Raw genomic sequence first — 17,342 nt, 5'->3', positions numbered from 1 at the left:
CGCCACTGGCTGTCTGTTGTGACTCTGTGTTAATAACTCTTTGGTGAAAAATAATAATTTTTGATTTTCACAAAAACAGGACAGTGAAAATTCAATTACTGAACAGGCTCTCAAACAGTCCATGAAAGAAGCTGCCAGAAAACTTGTACAAAATATTTGCCTGAAAAAGTGTCCCCTTGTTGGTGTATGTAAACCTATGGTATTTATAGTCTAGTATCTATGTGGTGTGTTTTGGCCTCCTTAAAATCCCACAACACCAAGACTGATGACTAGATATTAAACTTTAAACCTGTCTGACAGAATTGTAAAGATTCACAAAAATGTTGATCAAAAAAGCGCTAAACTTAGCTTAGCCATGTGATTTGAATCTGAAAATCTTGACACTGTCATTGTTCCATATCTTATCTATAAGTATGTTACTATCTTGCTGTTACTGTCTTCTTTTGGTTTCAAAATACTGTTTCAAACTAACTTAAATTTTTTTTTTCTATCGCAGCATCAACAATATCGGTTGGTAATTTGATATACTGCTTTCTGATTGGTTGGTGGGTTGCGTTGGTGTATCTGCTAGTGGCATTGATCATGCTTCTCACAATTATCGGAAGAAAACATGGTAAGATATTTAAGCAATAAACCACACCCAGTAGTGACAGGTATACCTGGAGATTTTCACCAGTTTACAGCATACATGTGGTAACCGATACTGAGTGCATATACCGGGGTATGGAGTAGACTGGTCAAAACAGAGTGGTATACCCATTGTTGGAGTTTGTTACGGCCATTGTATCATATTAGCATGTTGAATTTTTAGCACCTGGAAACATACATACAAACATACATACATACACAGACAGACAGACACATACATGCCTACATACATACCGGTATGTATATATGTTCATACATATACACATAGATACATACATACATACATACATACATACATACATAACATACGTACATACCGGTACATACATACATGTACATACATACATGCCTGTATACATATTTGTGGATATACATGAATTTGTGTACGTTAACATGAATACATAAAATTAAGCATATACATGTATATATATATATATATATATAAGCATATACATGTATCTATACATGAACAGTCTAACATACAGTACATTTAGCATTAATTGATGTCTTTCCTGTTATTTTTGTTCTTTCTCTGTTGAATATAATGTTCCTTGCCCTATTCCCTAAATTATGTTTAAGTGACTAGTGCTCAGCTTGTTGAAAGGGCCTTTTTGTGTGGTGTCATTAATGAAAATTTTATCAAAAGTCGCAGCTTGTGTCTCTTTAGTGAATTGTAAAGGAAATACGATTTGTTGAATGTTCTTCTTGTTAGCCCGCCAACTCACAAAACGTCATCACACATTGTACAGTAGCACCGCTATTGCAGAAACATGTACCGGTGGGTTGAAACACCCGCAGGAGAAACTTGAGACGTTTCATCCCCTGAGTCACAAAAAAACAACTAGCTTTGCTGTACTTTTATCCAAAGCAAACAACCTTGAAGGCCAAAAAAATTGTAGATACCCCACTCAAGGTTACAAGTAGATTCTTATCAAAGGTGGGCAAGTTTGCGGAAAATGAGAGAACTTCGAAGACAATTGTGGCATTCACTCCTCCACAACAAGGCACTGTTTCATTGGCCAGTACCGTGACGCGACCTCTATACGCTTGTCGACTTTGAAGTCAGACCTAAGTTTCAATGGATTTATTGTTCTGTATTTGTCAGGATACCTGTTCTCTTCTCACGGGGCAGAATCCACTGTGGACTGTCATCGGGTCGATGTCCTGTCTTGTTGTATTCCTGAGATTTATTTAGTTGGCATAGCAACTAGTGAAAAAAAAAAACTACTGTACTTTTGTGCATGACATTTTCTCACATTTGTCATGAACGTTTGATTTTCAGCTCCCCCAAGCATTTTGCATGTAATATAATTCTATTTGACAATAGGACAGTGTAGGAAATTCGCAGGAAATAACAAACAGATATTAGTGCATGTAATTTTGAAAAGCTGCTTGCCAAAATACAGTGAAATCTGTACTTACGGATACCTCTCTAATCAGGACACCTCTTTATTAAGGACAGATTTATCAAAGCAAAAATCACACTTTGAATAGAATTTCACCTGTCTATTAAGGACACCTCTTAAGGACACTAAACCATTCTCGAAGGTGTCCTTAATAGACAGGTTTCACTGTAGTTATGTCTTGTATATGGTGTATGTATCCGGTATTTTATGCCTCTCTTTTTAGCAAACAAAAAATTTGCAATTTATTCCATCCACACATTGGGTAGTTAACTATAAAATTTCATCTACCCTACCTAAGATATACACATTTCACATACCAGGATACAGATATTTTCCTACTCTGAATTAAAGCTGGTTAGTATGGATTGTATACCATGCATATTGTATGTACCGCATACAGTAGAGTAGATATAGTATAGTACTGTACTTACCATTTCTATCTGTTTGTAAAATGCAAAAAAATGAGGAAAGTACAGTAAAACCTGTGTTCGGTGTACAGAGGTCCTTTTAACATAGAGTTCTGTTAGAATGGGAATGGGAAAAGGGTTCAGTTTAGACAGGTTACCAGTTTAGACAGGGTTCGGTTTAGACAGGTTTCACTGTATCATTATATTTGTAAATTTGTTAATAAATCACAACCACTGATTTCATTCAATGACATACATCAGATGCGTTGTGTAAATGATGATAAAACTTTAAAAAAAAATTGACAACTGTATACATCTGTCTCGCATCATGTGATAGAGGTCTGCCGGGCCCCAGTACTATTTGACAACAGTTATGGCCTGGAAACTTGTTGCTTTTGATAAAAAAGTGCAAAATTATTTGCATTCATGTCAGAGGAGACATAATTTGTTACAAATTACATCAAATATCTAGTATTTAACTCTTAAATTATTGAATTTACAATGTTTACAAGTTTTAGATCTTTTCTGTTTCCCCAATGCCCTATTAAGACGTCCACACTCACCATTGATAACAGTTGGTTTGGGCCAAACTATTGCAGTAAAAGAGTTAAGTGTGCTCGCATAGCTACATGTAACCAAGAAAAATGTGGCTTGCATGTTTTTACTTGATATGAAACAGGTTTTATTTACTTCCCAAGCCATTCTTCTGACAACTATAAATTTCATCCTGGCATAGCGTTATCTTTTCGATGAACATAGTGCAAACTTGTTAAAGAGCTGTATTTATGTGCTTTCTTGTCACAGAGCAATAGCAGAACCGAAACCAAAATCACTAAAGCGAAAGTCTGTGTACACTAAAATGAATCAGTGTGCCTTTATCCAGTAAATGTACCTACTGCACATGCTCAGTATTGTACCTTGGGATTATTCCTGTAGATTGAGTAAATTTTGAATGCCATTGTTGTAAAAGTGCTTCTGCCAGTTAGGAGTTGAAAAAAAATTCTTGTGTGGTTACGAAAATTGAAAACCTTCATTTTGGAAGTGAGAAATTATTTGCTTTGGAGACTGGCTTGTTCAACTGTTGACTGTCATAATTGTTTTAGTTTTTGAACCAAATGCTGGGATCTGTGTTGGACAAAAATTTCTAAAGACGGTATTTTCTCATTTTCTTTACAGCGATGTTTTGCCTCAAGTTTGCAGGATATTTCTTCTGGCCATTTGGCAAATTTGTGCAAGAGGTAAGCTGTGCTGGCGATCAAAATTTGTTGAATTAAAAAAAATGAAGGAAAGAGATCAGAAAGAAAGTACAAGTCCATTTGGAGTTGAACTTTGAGAAGGTCATCTTTGGTGCCTAAAATACAAAGAGATATAGGCAGAGTGAAAGAAGTATGTCAATAAAAGACAAGAAAACAAGCTTGCTGCAATAAAAAGGGTAGACCTTGACTTTCAGGTAAAGGTCAAAGACACTGAGTTCTAGGTCGCATTTAAAACCAAGGTTCTTGACCGCGTCTTCCGAACATGTGTGTTATATTTTTATGACTCTACCTCTGATCAGCAATGTAATTGCAATTTTTGCAAGGTAGTACCCTACAGGCCTTTAAATTGAAAAACTTAAACTTTGGCTCAAACTTATGGTAAGGGAACATTAAACCATTTTCTTTTGAAATGTTGACTAAAAATGAGGCGCCACCATGCAAAATTTGGTACTAGAGAAACAAATTACCCAATATTTATTGACACTGAAAATTCAAAATGACTGCCATCCCTGTGTTAACTCTCGGGGAAAAAATTAAACTTTTGATTCTAAGAAAAACAACTCATTGAAAAATTTTATTTACTTTGTGAGCTTTAAAATGAGCCCCCACAGGTGGTAGAGCAAAACAGTATTATAAAAGTTTGAGAGTCCAATTATCTGTCCTCTTGGCGCATTCTACTTCAAATTCCAGTAAAACTCTGTCTAAGATCAGCAGTGTATTCATATTCGTGAATTCACCTTACCTCTGAATTCCCACTTGCATGGTAAAAAATGTACCTTTGTAGGGACAACTTTAGCAGTGCTTCAAACACCTAAAAACCCCAAATACAATTCATTATTATGGACAGAATAGACAACTTTGCACAACCTTCATAATTTGACCATGTAAAACTTGGAAATAAATTTTCAAATAAATTCATTTGATCTTTGTGCCATATTCACTGAGAAATTATCTGTGGTTTACTGTTACCTGCTTTGAAAAATGAATGCAGTTTAGAGGAAGATACATAATGTATATGCTTCTGGGGCAGATTTTATGACTCCCAAATTCTTACAATTCTTTGCTGCCCTACAGCTTTTGTAGCCTAATTTTGAAATGTGTGGGAAGCATTAAGTCTTGTATTTGTAAAAACAATCGATTCCTTGATTTATCTGGGAGATTGGTAGCCATTCTGAACTTCAAATGCTGGTTAATTCTAGTGAAATCTCTTCTCTGATCCAAATAATATGCTCCATAGTTGATGTTTTCTATTCATGATTATTAACCCTTTGAGTGATGTAATTTTTCCCACCAAAATTTTAGTGCAACATTTTACCAATCTTTATAAATATTTCTGTATTTGTATGATAATATTGGAGCAAATGGACATCACATTTAATTAGCTACAGTTTTTTGATCAAAATTTTGGCAAAAATCTGACAAAATTTGACTGGGATATATTTTGCAAAGGGCTACAAAAATTGACTTTGGCGTTCAAAGGGAATATAGCATAATGTAAAGACTTCTTTATATTAAAAAGTATAAGTAACATGTTACAGTTACATTTAGAGATCCATATCGTATTACACTAGAAATTTAGCTATGTGAAATGATCAAATAGGTTCAAGATATGTCAAGATACCAATGAAATAGAATTAAACAATTGCAGTAGACTGTCGTAATGTATAGAGGAATTTTTAAAGTAATTTACCTCTGGAAAAGTTCACCAAGATATTCACATTGACCTTCAGGGATGATAGTACAGAATGAGACAACTGCACCAAGTTGTGTGATGACAATTTTTTGTCGCATATATTAACCCAGCCAATTTTTTCCGAATTTTCCCAAAATTCTGATCAAAAACTGTAGCCAATGAAAAGCGATGTCCATTTGGTCCAAAATTATCAGAAAATTGCAGAAAAAAAAATTGTAAAAATTGGCAAGAAAAACTACAGCACTCACAGGACTAACTTTTGTCAGGGAATATTTCCACAGCCCACTTACAAATACAGAAACTCAGTTGCACATGCTAGAAGAGTTATGTGATCAAATTTGTGTCTTATGATATTTTGATCTTATATTGTTATAATTTTATATTGTATCTTTTTTCTTTCCAGTACACTGAATACACCAGTATAATCTCAAATCACGTCACAAATTCAGGTTCAAAACAGAGCAGCGGATCAGAAAACCTGGATGAGAGTTCACGATTGATCGTATCAGAATCTTGTTCTGAAATTGACACAAAGTTTGTGAAAACTAGAAATGGCAACTACTGGGTAAGTTATTGTTTCAAAGACAATATTGAACGGATGATGAGAAGAGAGGAGTCATAATCCCACATTCTTAATTTTCTCAGAATTATCACAAAATGTGCAAAGTTTCAAAAACTCCATTAGGTGTTACTTTTCTGTATTTTTTACTGTTCTGTCTTTAAAATACAAATTCTTGTTCCATTCTCAAAATCATGTCGGAATGCCCCAGTATTCAAGCCTATCAACGCAGCCTGTATGTACTGGTATATAAAATCCAAACTTTTATTGTTGAATTGAGAATTTTAGTCCAGACCAGAATTCATTTGTCAACAAGAATATTTCACATTCCCATACAAAACTTTGCCTTTACAAAGCTAGTATTTTGTAAATTGACGTATGTTGTTGAGAGAATAATAAGAAAATGAACTGGTTTTTAGAACAATTAATGACAACATCAAAAGTTACAGTCGTTATCTTTTCAATGAAAAGTGTAAAGGACCTCTGGAAAACTGTACACTGACAATTCTTTCAAGAGTCCTGAAAGATCAAAAGTAGCGGTAGATGTACCAGTATATAGTTTCTGTTTTGTCACAGTCTGTACTGAATGGTAAATTAAACTTAAAGTTTGTTGGCTGCCGTATTTTAACACCACATTCAGCTACTTATTTCCCTCTTCCATCTCTCGATGTAATCGTTCATGACAGTATCTCCATGTGTATTGCTTCTCTCGCCAGCGTCGAGTGGACACTTATTTTTGGCTTGTACTTGGTGTGCCCATACTGGTCATTGTACACTCGTTGGTATTTCTGGTTACCTGGTTACTAGTGGTATTCATCCCCATTGCCAAGGTGAGCTTGACCCCTGACCTTTGCCCTCTGTGCTCCTGTAGAAAGTGTATATATATAAGTGTGTTTGTCCATCTGCAGTTTAAAAAATTGTGAAATATAAAATAATGATAAATGAGATAAATGAAAGAGATGGTATTTATTATGAAATTATTCTGCTGCAAATTGTCTGTACTAAAACTTTCATATATGTCAGTTTTTGTCATTTTGAGTTTTGCATCTCTGCATTCAGTAAAGCTGTAAACTCTGGTTCTATCATCAAAATTTTCTCTGATGAAAAATAGCCCCAATAGCAATAAAAAATGAATAACACAGTTTAAGTGTGAACCTTACAGTAAAAACAAATTTGGTTTCAGTAGTTGTATGGTGTTTCATTCTCAGGAAGCTGCATAAACTTAGTGTTGTCAACCATGAGTATAAATATTTTTCGAAAAACATGCCCAAGTTGTAGACTTTTTGTGCCATTAGTAACATGTAGTGTAATTTAAGTTATTTGTAACAGTCCCAATTTACATATCATACAGTTTAACTTATCTATGGTTCATGGAAGGGTCATGAGATGAAATGAACAAATGTCTACCTCCGTATAGATTGCGTACACCCATGCTTTTGTACACACATGAATTTGTTTGTGCCGCCATCATGTGATCTGTTGTACTGAATCTGAAGAATACAGCACATCCTATTATTTATTGGGTAGGACCACGTGCATTGCCCCTCAAATGGCTTTCAGAATATTATGAGAAATATGGTAGCTCAAATACCAAGTCCGAGAATATGTGAAAAAAATGGAAAATTGATAAAATATGTCACTTACATCTGAACTGAGTATATTTTTTGTTACAGGTGAACAGTATTGCGATTAAAAAGATATTATTTCTTCCACCAGAGAAAGTTAGGATAGACAAAACCAGTATGGTAAGTATGGGTATACCGGTAGTTAGAGGCATGGACTTGAGTTTCAGGAAAAATCTTGTCCGATTATATTATATTCTCTTTTCATCACAGTAGAAACAGGATATTATAAATTATTAAAAAGATAGTTTAAGAAGTTTCAGGACATGGACCCTAACAGTAATAATAATAATAATAATTATAATAATAATTTATTTTTCTAAAGCGATTTCCATCAATAAAATATCAAACAGCTTTACAATAAAATACAAGATGAAACACATTCACATCATAATACAAGATGTAACACATTCAGATATTTGCACAGCCTGTAGGTCTGTGATGTTTCATACTAACACTGTCTGCTGGCAGAACTACAAAAAGGAAAATAAATCCTGATAATAAACCAGATTTGCTGCCATTCAGACTTTAGATTTAATTTGTTAAAGAAATTACCACTTTTTCTCACTTCTGCTTTTATTTCAACCGAGCGCTTGGAACATTATTCACTCACATAGATGAAGTGGAATTTGTTTTGCTTTCTTCCACAGAATGGTGATGGCCCCCACGCAGAGGTTGTAGTGTGTACCTACCAAGCTGTCAATGTTTATTACTATAAATACACTGTCGATGGCATGAATGTGATATTAGTCAGTATCCTTTGTTGTGTCATTGCACAAAATTCTCTGTGAAAACGAATTACATGCAGCGTGTCGGATAACTAGGGCAGAATGCACATTACACTTACATCCTGGTATTTTCTGGTTGCTGACCCGACCTTATTACCTTACATCCTAGTATTTCTGATAATGTGAATAATATGACACAGCCGTTTTTATCTAATACTCTATAAAAGCCAACCAAATTCCCTGAGGTCTGTACAGAATTGGTGCAGCAACGTACTGTCTAGAGTCAAAGTTTAAGTTGATGTTTAAACTTGAATTCAAGCAAGAAATTTTTTTAACATAGTAGCCTGTATAGCCCTGAAAAGCTTTTCACTTCCACTAAGATTTTTCACGTTCTTGTTTCATCTGAAGTCATTGTCATTGCAAAACTAGCTAAAAAACCCCAACAACAGGTCAACAGCTTAATTTTTAATGAGAATGGTACAAGTATAAGATTTAAATCCTTATTCTCTGGTGTCCAGATTTACTTGTATTTGTAGTAGTAGCACTTCTCTATGGTTACCTGGACCACGCACACACGCCCCAGTCATCCAATGTGGTGAGTGATTTTGCTTTGAGTATCATTACAAGTATTTTACCGTGATAGTGTTTTATGTACAGATATATGCAGTGATGTACACTAGAGTTTATTGATCTTTCTTCCAAAGCATTTAATGACATAGATTTTGTCGTAATATTTTCGACAGTAGATCTCCCACTCCAAATGCTCATCTAGTTATTTTTCCTAGGATGATATCATACTTAAGCAATAGAGCACACCAAGCGAAACGTATACCACGAGATTTTGACCAGTTCACGACATATATGCACAAGTGATAGCGAGTGTATATATGAAATGAACTGGTCAAAATCGAGTGGTATACGGTTGCTGGATGTGAAATTCTGACGTGGAATGTCAAAAACAGATTTTGCTCAAGCTGTGAGCTTGCAAGTATGCCAGCCGTGGTATATCACCAATATACCACAGTTCTTTTCGCGTCTCGACCAATCAGGTCGCTGTATTTGCGCCATCAATATACTGGTATGATATGATTTACCATAAACAACTTGGGCTTGGTGCATTATATATATTTTGTTCTGCATTAGGACATCTCCTGACAAAATATGATTAAGTTGTGTGTATATATACACACCAATCTAACTGATAAGCAGGCATATGGATACTTATAAGCCCTTTCACTTCTGCTATGTGGTATAAACAATCCCATATTTTCAGCGGTGCTTGGACTGCTATATTAGAAAAATGGGGAGAACAGGATATATATCAACGAAGAGCACAAAAATCCTTTCGCAGCTTTTGCCCATCAAGGGCACAGCAGTCTTGTCAAGCTGGCATTGCATGTCTTGGATATGCTTTCTCTCAGATTTTGATTCAGTATTTACAATTTTGTTTCTTTCAGAAATTCATATTGTCTCTGCTCGCAATCATACCTCTAGCTTATTACATCGGCATGGCAATTGCCAGGTAAGTTTGTTGTTGACTCATCAGTATGATGATGATCAGTTCAACTCAGGATCATGCCAGTTTTGGTCAGATGAAGACTAAGTGTGTTATGTTTTACAATGATGATTGTAAATGTATGATGATTGTGATAATGATTGAAGTGTTGATGATGATGATGATAATGATGATGATGATATGATGATGATAACAGTGATCATAGCATTCAGAACAATGGCAGGTACTACTCCGCAGGTATTACAAACAAATAATCGGACAGGAAAATTTGCCAGTGTCAAAAATTCACAGAAAAAACAAAAGTTAATTGCTGAAGTCTTTCTTTTGCTTTGTTTTCAGTATTGCTGCACAGAGTACCTTTGCAGTGGGTGCAGTACTCAATGCAACGTTTGGTTCAATAGTTGAAATAGTTTTGTACATAACTGCCCTGTTACACGGCAAACAGGGTGGTGACCATTGTTACTCAGAACTCGTGAAAGCAGCGCTGACAGGAACCATATTAGCTACTTTGTTGTTCATACCGGTAAGTGATACCAGACCACAGTATTTATAATTGGTGTAGAATCTGCAATAATACTTTGCTGTATTCTGTAGGTTTCTTGCAGAAAAGGAGCAAATCATGTAATTATCAGATGATGTCGTGACTTGATAATTTGAAGATGAGTCAAAAAAACATCAGCATGCCTAAAGAGCATTATGCCAAATCTTTATTGTAAAAATAACGGAGTAGGGGGGGTCCTCCCATAGCAAGTGAACCCCCTAGGATCATCTTGATTGGTAAAATTAGTCAGTGTAGGTCCAGTTCTCTTCAGTTCTGTGGACTTGTCATCTAAAGATGTACAAAACAATGGTGATTTCGACTGACTTGAAGCATCATGATATAAAGACATAGTTCAAGTCTCAAGAATGAGTCACAGTGATCTTTTAGTTACTGTGATTTTTAGGCCATTAAGTGTTGTAATTTTTCCAACTGAAGTTTTAGTGCAAAATTTTTTGCATATTTTTTTTGTTTTTCTGTATTTTTTTGACAGTTTTGGACCAAAATGACACCATTTTCCATGGGTTACATTTTTTAATCAAAAGTTTGGGAAAAATCTGAAAAAAATTGTCTGGATCTGAAAAAAATTGCCTAGCCACAGAAGGGAATGTGGCTGGGCTATATTTTAGAGAAGCAACAATAATTGACTTTTGTGCTGAAGGGATTAAGCTGATTGTGAGATACATGACCTGAAGAGGGCTAGAATAGATTGCACATTGATATTTTGATTTTTTCTTTTCAACAGGGATTGTGCATGATTCTAGGAGGACTCAAACACCATGAACAGAGATTTAACTGGAGGTCAGCTGGGGTCAGCGCTGCACTGTTGTTTGTTTGCATTGCTGGTGCCTTTGCTCCAACCATGTTCTCCAAGGCCTACGGAATACTAATCTGCAGTGTAAGCTTCTTCAATTTTCAGCCAGACTTATCAACAACAGAGCGTTCATCAAAGAGGTGGCCATCCTTTGCCACTATTCACTGATGTCATCCATTCTTTTATATCTGCTTCTCTTCAGGACCAGTGTCAGTGTTTTGATATTTGGCTTGTATTTCCTTTTTGATGGGTCTCATTTAGATTTGTTGATATTGTGATGAAACTGGTGATACATATTTAAGCCAATTTTCCAACCTTTCACTCGTGTTTTGTGAGTTCTTTCCTGTTTATGTCAAGATAGTCAGTTTTACACATGTTCTGCATCTACACTGTTTAGAATTTACAAAGTATAAGACTTAAACTAGCACAATATATTAAACAGAATATTAATATAACAGACCACAGTTCTCTGGGTCAAATAGCTTTTAATATTCTGTCAACTTTACATACAGGTAATTGCACTGTCAACAGATCTTATACTTCACTATGTCACTATTGCATTTTCTAGCTGGCACTTTCTATTGGTCCAACCTACATGCTCTTAGTGTGTCTCTTTAAATTTCACCAATCAGATTACCTCTGTCTCCTTCCTGTAGGGTTGTGACGCTGTAGCCAATCACACAGTGCTTGACAATGATACAGAGTTTATTTGTACTCAGTGTCGGTCACAGCCGGTAAGTAAACCAGTTGATTTGTAACACTTCTTTCAGAGACATTTTGTCCTCTGTTCACACAGTCCCTCCGCCATGGAGAGCCCTTGACTCACACTGTTCTGACAAATTTTTGCCACAATCATTTGTGTGAGAAACTGACTTGAAATGGCCATTTTGTAGCAATTCAAGCATCATGATGCTACTTTTTTCCAGAATGTTTGATTATTCTCATGTTTTGGCATTAAAAAGTCCCTCATTCAAAAATATGAGAATATTTTCACTTTTTTCCGATCATTCATTCTTTAAGAAGTGGTCATATTGAATTTTTTCCAACAGTTTGATCACAACAGTGAAATGTTTACACAGCATATAGAACCATTGATCTACACCTGTACAGCTCTGCTACCCTTGGCCTACATCGTGGGTTTGATCTACACTCTAAAAACACACAAACATATCCATAGGATTCCTATAGAACCCATCAAACCACAGGAGAGTGAATGCCTTGCCACAGGGTAAGTACACATCCATAGGATTCCCATAGAGCCCATCAAACCATGGGATAGTGACAATGCCCTGCCATAGAGTAAGTACATACATATCCATAGGATTCCCATAGAACCATTCAAAATACAGGAGACTGACAATGTCCTACCACAAGGTAAGTACACATCCATAGGATTCCCACAGAACCATCAAAACATAGGATAGTGACTATGCCCTGCCACAAGGTAAGTACACATCCGTAGGAATCCCATAGATCCCATTAAACCATAGGATACTGACAGCTAAGTTAAGTACACAACACATCCATAGGAATCTATAGATCCCATTAAAGCATAGGATACTGACAGTGCCCCACCACAGGGTAAGTGCACACCCATGGGATTCCCATAGAACCCATTAAACCATAGGATAGTGACAATACCCTACCACTGGGTAAGTGAACCAGTATGTTATAGCTAACAGTGTTTTTGTTCAGGTTTAGGAACTTTTACAAGATAATCCATTGCAGTGCTGTCTCCATGGGTATTATTCATTTCAAAGTGTTCATCATCTACAGTGTTGAAATTCGACCAAAAGTCACTCAAAATTTGTTAGAATAGATACGTTTTCATACAGCATGTTGATAGCAACCAACTGGCAAATTGAATGTGTAAAGAGTTGAGATTCGCTGAGTAATTGGGTAAGTTCCCGAAGACTAAGTTTAATCACCTCTTGATCATCTTTTCTTAGCTCAGAGTCATCACCATGGCATTGCACACTGGTCCAGATTAAAGAGTTTCATCATTCTGCTGGTGTCCACCATCTTGATGTCACTGTGTGCAGAGCTGGTGACCGACAACATCCAGGCAATTTTGGTCAACTCAAAAGTTTCAATAGTAAGTACGGCCATAGACTGTAGAAGCGAGTGGGGACATTTAACTGAGGCTAATAACATCAAAGGAACACTTATTTGATGTGGGTTGTAATGCACAATAAACAAAAACACACAAGCGTATGCAAGATGACATCATATCAGCATATATGATTCCTGTTCTTGTTATAGTGTGCCACAGCTCTCTCATGAACATGAGATTTTGTTTCCGGAACATGTTTTACCGGTACTTTTTTGGTAATAAAGAATTTGTTTGTTAAATCCAAACTTTTGCAGGTAACGTGTTATTTTCTGTCAACTTTGGCAATATGCCCTCAAAATCATTGCTCCTTTGAGCGTGTTCCTGTGCTATGGTTGCATCCTCAAAGGTTCAATCAATGTGAACACACTGTGTCAACTTCACCAATCTCCACTTTCGGTGAAATATCAGTGGAGCTGTAGCCCCACAGTCAATGCGACAGCTGATTATCAATGACTAGCAAAATCTGTAAGACTTTGACTGCATATGAAGAATATGGAGGATTTTTTGGTGGCAAAGTTTTATTGTGTTTAGGGTCTTTTCATTCTCAGCTGTTGACACTATATTGTTACCAGTCGACTTACAAGACATGTCAACTTAAAACAAATCTTCTGTTTTAGTGAAATATCAATCAAGCTTTTGATACAACCAATTTGTCATTTGACTATCCAGAAATTTCAAAATCTGTATGACTGTGACTGCATATGAAAAATGTGGGGGCTTTCTTGGCAGCAGAGTTTTGCTGTGTTTACAATCTCTTCGTTCTCCAGTCATTGTTTCATACAATCTTGAGTCAACTAAGAGAGGAAACGCAAAGGCATGAGTCGACGCGTACCAACCTTTGAATAGAATAGCTTAATTTAAAAGGATAATAACCAAGTTAGCATAAAAAATTGCTGAAATATTGCCAGTTACATACCACGTCTCTCTTCTGCTGTCAGTCTATAGTATGGCTCGGTGTAAAAACTTGAAGTAAAACCTTTCAAATATGATTCTTTATTTAGGCTTTTTTTGATGATAATCGAAATTAACAAACCTTTATTTTCTTTTGCAGTATTTTATAGGAGTGACGTTACTGGCTTTAGTTCCTGATATTCCAGAGATAGTGAATGGCATACAGTTTGCATTGCAGAATAACATGACACTCAGGTGGGCATCGTGGGGATGTTAACCTTTCAACTTTGACCTCATCTTTGCAAGTGAACAATGTGCAACTGAGGTTTTGGTAGAACCTTTGAGATCAAGATCAAAATTCTGTCAAGTTTATGTTCCCAATGAATACGAAGGCATAGTGATCTCACTTGTGGAAGACATTTTATGTCTTGGATTCTATGTTATGAAGATTTCACTTCACATAGTCAGTATTACTTAGAAATAAGCAATAGACATAATTTTGAAAGAGCATAGAAATTATCAGTAAGATTTGTTAAATATGGGACATTCAAAGAGCTTAATAATTCTTCAAGTGATGTGGAAAGTTGTCCGTAACTTTTCAGCTTTCACCAAAAGTTTTTTACCATTTACTGAGTACATGCAAACCACATTTGATTTGCATCTCTTAAACTGAAATTGTTGTCAAAAAGAGTTCTCTGTATGAAGAATTGACTTGTTCTTGAAATTTCTTTTTGACAGTATTGAAGTTGGGTGTTCGATAGCAGTCCAAGTGTGTCTGATTCAGATGCCTGTGCTTGTCATTGTCAATGCCATTCATGTAAGTGAAAACACTTTCGAGAGCCTCTTTCTTCCTTGGAAAGTTTCATCCACCATTCATCAGACTATTGATCTTTGGAGATATGAAAATGCAAACAAACATTCTTCAAATTATTTGCATAGCAATGACTTTGTACCTGGTTACACAGTGAAGAATACCATTTTTCAAGTGGCACAACCATTTCTGAGTCACTTCCAAATGGGGCCAACAACACTGCTGGAAGTGTAGAATGGCACAAAATCCCAATAGTTGGGGACAGAGTTATTCATGCATACTCAGTATAACACTGTAGGGTTCAAAAGTCATTTTCAGGATTTATTCATAAACATCTTTTCCAGATAAATATATTTTACCTAAATAATTGATTTAATTTTGCCTGGAACTTTTGTACAGAAAAGTAAGTTGAAAAACATGTCAGTAAAGTATCCATTCATGGGTTTGCTCTCAGTAATTTTCATGTTTTCGTTATTTTTTTTCAGCCAATCGATTTTGTACTGGTCTTCAATGATTTACATCTGTGGTCAGTTGTACTTAGTGTAGTCCTTGTAAATTACATATTTATGGATGGAAAATGCGATTATTTTCAAGGTGAGAAACTCTAGCAATGTCTTGTGACCCTTTAGCTCCAAGTTTGAAGTGGATTGACTCCCCTGAGCTGAAATATTGAAATCTGTCACTTCTGACAAACAAACATGTTTTGAAATAACCATCTGAGTGTCACAAAGTTCAGTAGTTCAGTTACTCCTCTTAAAGTGTTCAGCTACAATTTCTGTAAACAGAATTCATGTACCATGAATGGAGGAAATTTGTTTGGACTAAACCAGTTTGGTCAAAGGGTTAAAGGGACAAAGTCAGCCATTTTTCGTAAACATTGTTTGATATGAGACACTACTTACATTGTTTGACATGTTGAAAGATACTGAATGAATGGCAGACCATGGATATATTTGATCCCGGTTTTAGACAAATTAAATGAAACCATCGCAAAAAAGAACTAATGGTTATGACCATTAATTCATTCTTGTGATGATTTCATGTATCGTGTTAAAAACTGGGGCCGAATATCTGCATGGTCACCAATTTATTCAGTATGTCAAACAATATAAGTAATATCCCGTATCAAACAAAATTCATGAAAAATGGCCGACTTTGTCCCTTTAAAGGAAAAGTGATGACACACTATTTTCCGTTGACTACTTTCACACATTTATATCAAATGTCATGTAGTCCAGTTTTCTGTGTTGATGATCTGATTTTAGACAGATATGTACCATGGAAACTTTTCCATCAGTGTGTCATTTACCCTGCTCACCCCCCAATTCCTGTAAGCAGTTCCAAAATCACCATTGATAACAATGGGTTTGGGCTGAACCATGGTAGTGAAAGGGTTAATTAATTAATTCATCTACATCCTGTGTGTCACAGACTGTAGGGCTGACGCGTACAATGACAAAATGAATTTTTATTAAACTGTAAGTTATTGCAGATAACTTCAAATTTCTTACTTGTTATTTATAGAAGGGTTAATATACACTACATTGCTACTAATAGGTAGATCTTGGGGGATGAAAGTCAAAATTTAATTGTGAAAAATTAGCAATTCTTTTAAAGAATAAAAGTCAGTGGAAGTGTGAATTCAAAACCGAATATGTACCGGAAAATATTTGCGTATTCTTCAGTGGAAGACATCGTTGTTTGTGTAATAAGGATTTCAAGAGAATAGTGTGCAATGGTTCAAGTGTGATCAATTCGCCTTTGAAGCTTAAAACTTCTCAGATCCAAATAGCTTACATATATTTTCTGTTTTCTTTTTGCAGGTTCAACACTGGTGATTGTGTACCTCATTTTGATCGCCATGTACTATTTTGCTCCCAGTCCCACAGGATGTTGATGATCCCCCAACAATCCTACAGACAAATTATGGTTTTACTATTATTTAACCTTTAAAAGGTTGTAGATATCAAAAATAGTATCAGCTGGGAAGAATAAATTTATGAGGATATTTGCAGAACTTTGGGATAAGCCTAGCGGTATTTGCACAGCGCCCTCTATAGGGTGATCTCAGCATTATTTTGCATTCAGTGCTGGTACACTGACTCATTGGATTGATTGTGTAAATAAAGGTAAGGGATTCGATCCCAGGGATAGAGTTTATTCTAGTACCTAAGAGGAATATGAAGGTGTCATAGTCCTTTGTTTTCCTTTGAATTTGTAATCTAGTGGGTAGATTTCCCAACAAGACAATCTGACGCCTGACCCTTCCCTTTAATATAAAATGGTCATGAGCCTGTGTCCCTTTTAAGACTTACACAGAGATTTACCTCAATTCTGTAG

General features: G+C 35.8%; 1 protein-coding gene across 1 annotated transcript in view; it reads left to right on the top strand.

Annotated features, from left to right (window-relative positions):
- LOC139143430 (uncharacterized) overlaps positions 1–17,118 on the top strand; it is a 29,890-nt gene extending 12,772 nt beyond the window's left edge. Inside the window, exons 4-21 of the mRNA XM_070713739.1 lie at positions 497–613; positions 3,638–3,699; positions 5,814–5,975; positions 6,686–6,799; positions 7,643–7,714; positions 8,242–8,344; positions 8,838–8,914; positions 9,777–9,841; positions 10,175–10,358; positions 11,119–11,271; positions 11,844–11,921; positions 12,237–12,415; positions 12,509–12,561; positions 13,137–13,282; positions 14,352–14,446; positions 14,930–15,008; positions 15,488–15,596; positions 16,826–17,118. Of these exons, the coding sequence (XP_070569840.1) occupies positions 497–613; positions 3,638–3,699; positions 5,814–5,975; positions 6,686–6,799; positions 7,643–7,714; positions 8,242–8,344; positions 8,838–8,914; positions 9,777–9,841; positions 10,175–10,358; positions 11,119–11,271; positions 11,844–11,921; positions 12,237–12,415; positions 12,509–12,561; positions 13,137–13,282; positions 14,352–14,446; positions 14,930–15,008; positions 15,488–15,596; positions 16,826–16,899 (1,922 nt within the window). The 3' untranslated portion in view covers positions 16,900–17,118. The remainder of the gene's footprint in view (positions 1–496; positions 614–3,637; positions 3,700–5,813; positions 5,976–6,685; positions 6,800–7,642; positions 7,715–8,241; positions 8,345–8,837; positions 8,915–9,776; positions 9,842–10,174; positions 10,359–11,118; positions 11,272–11,843; positions 11,922–12,236; positions 12,416–12,508; positions 12,562–13,136; positions 13,283–14,351; positions 14,447–14,929; positions 15,009–15,487; positions 15,597–16,825) is intronic.
- The last annotated feature ends 224 nt before the right edge of the window (positions 17,119–17,342 follow it).

Source organism: Ptychodera flava, chromosome 1 (genome assembly GCF_041260155.1).
Source record: "Ptychodera flava strain L36383 chromosome 1, AS_Pfla_20210202, whole genome shotgun sequence".
NCBI lineage: Eukaryota > Metazoa > Hemichordata > Enteropneusta > Ptychoderidae > Ptychodera > Ptychodera flava.
The sequence above is the reverse complement of the archived record's forward strand: the minus strand, read 5'-3'. Positions and strand labels throughout refer to the sequence as shown.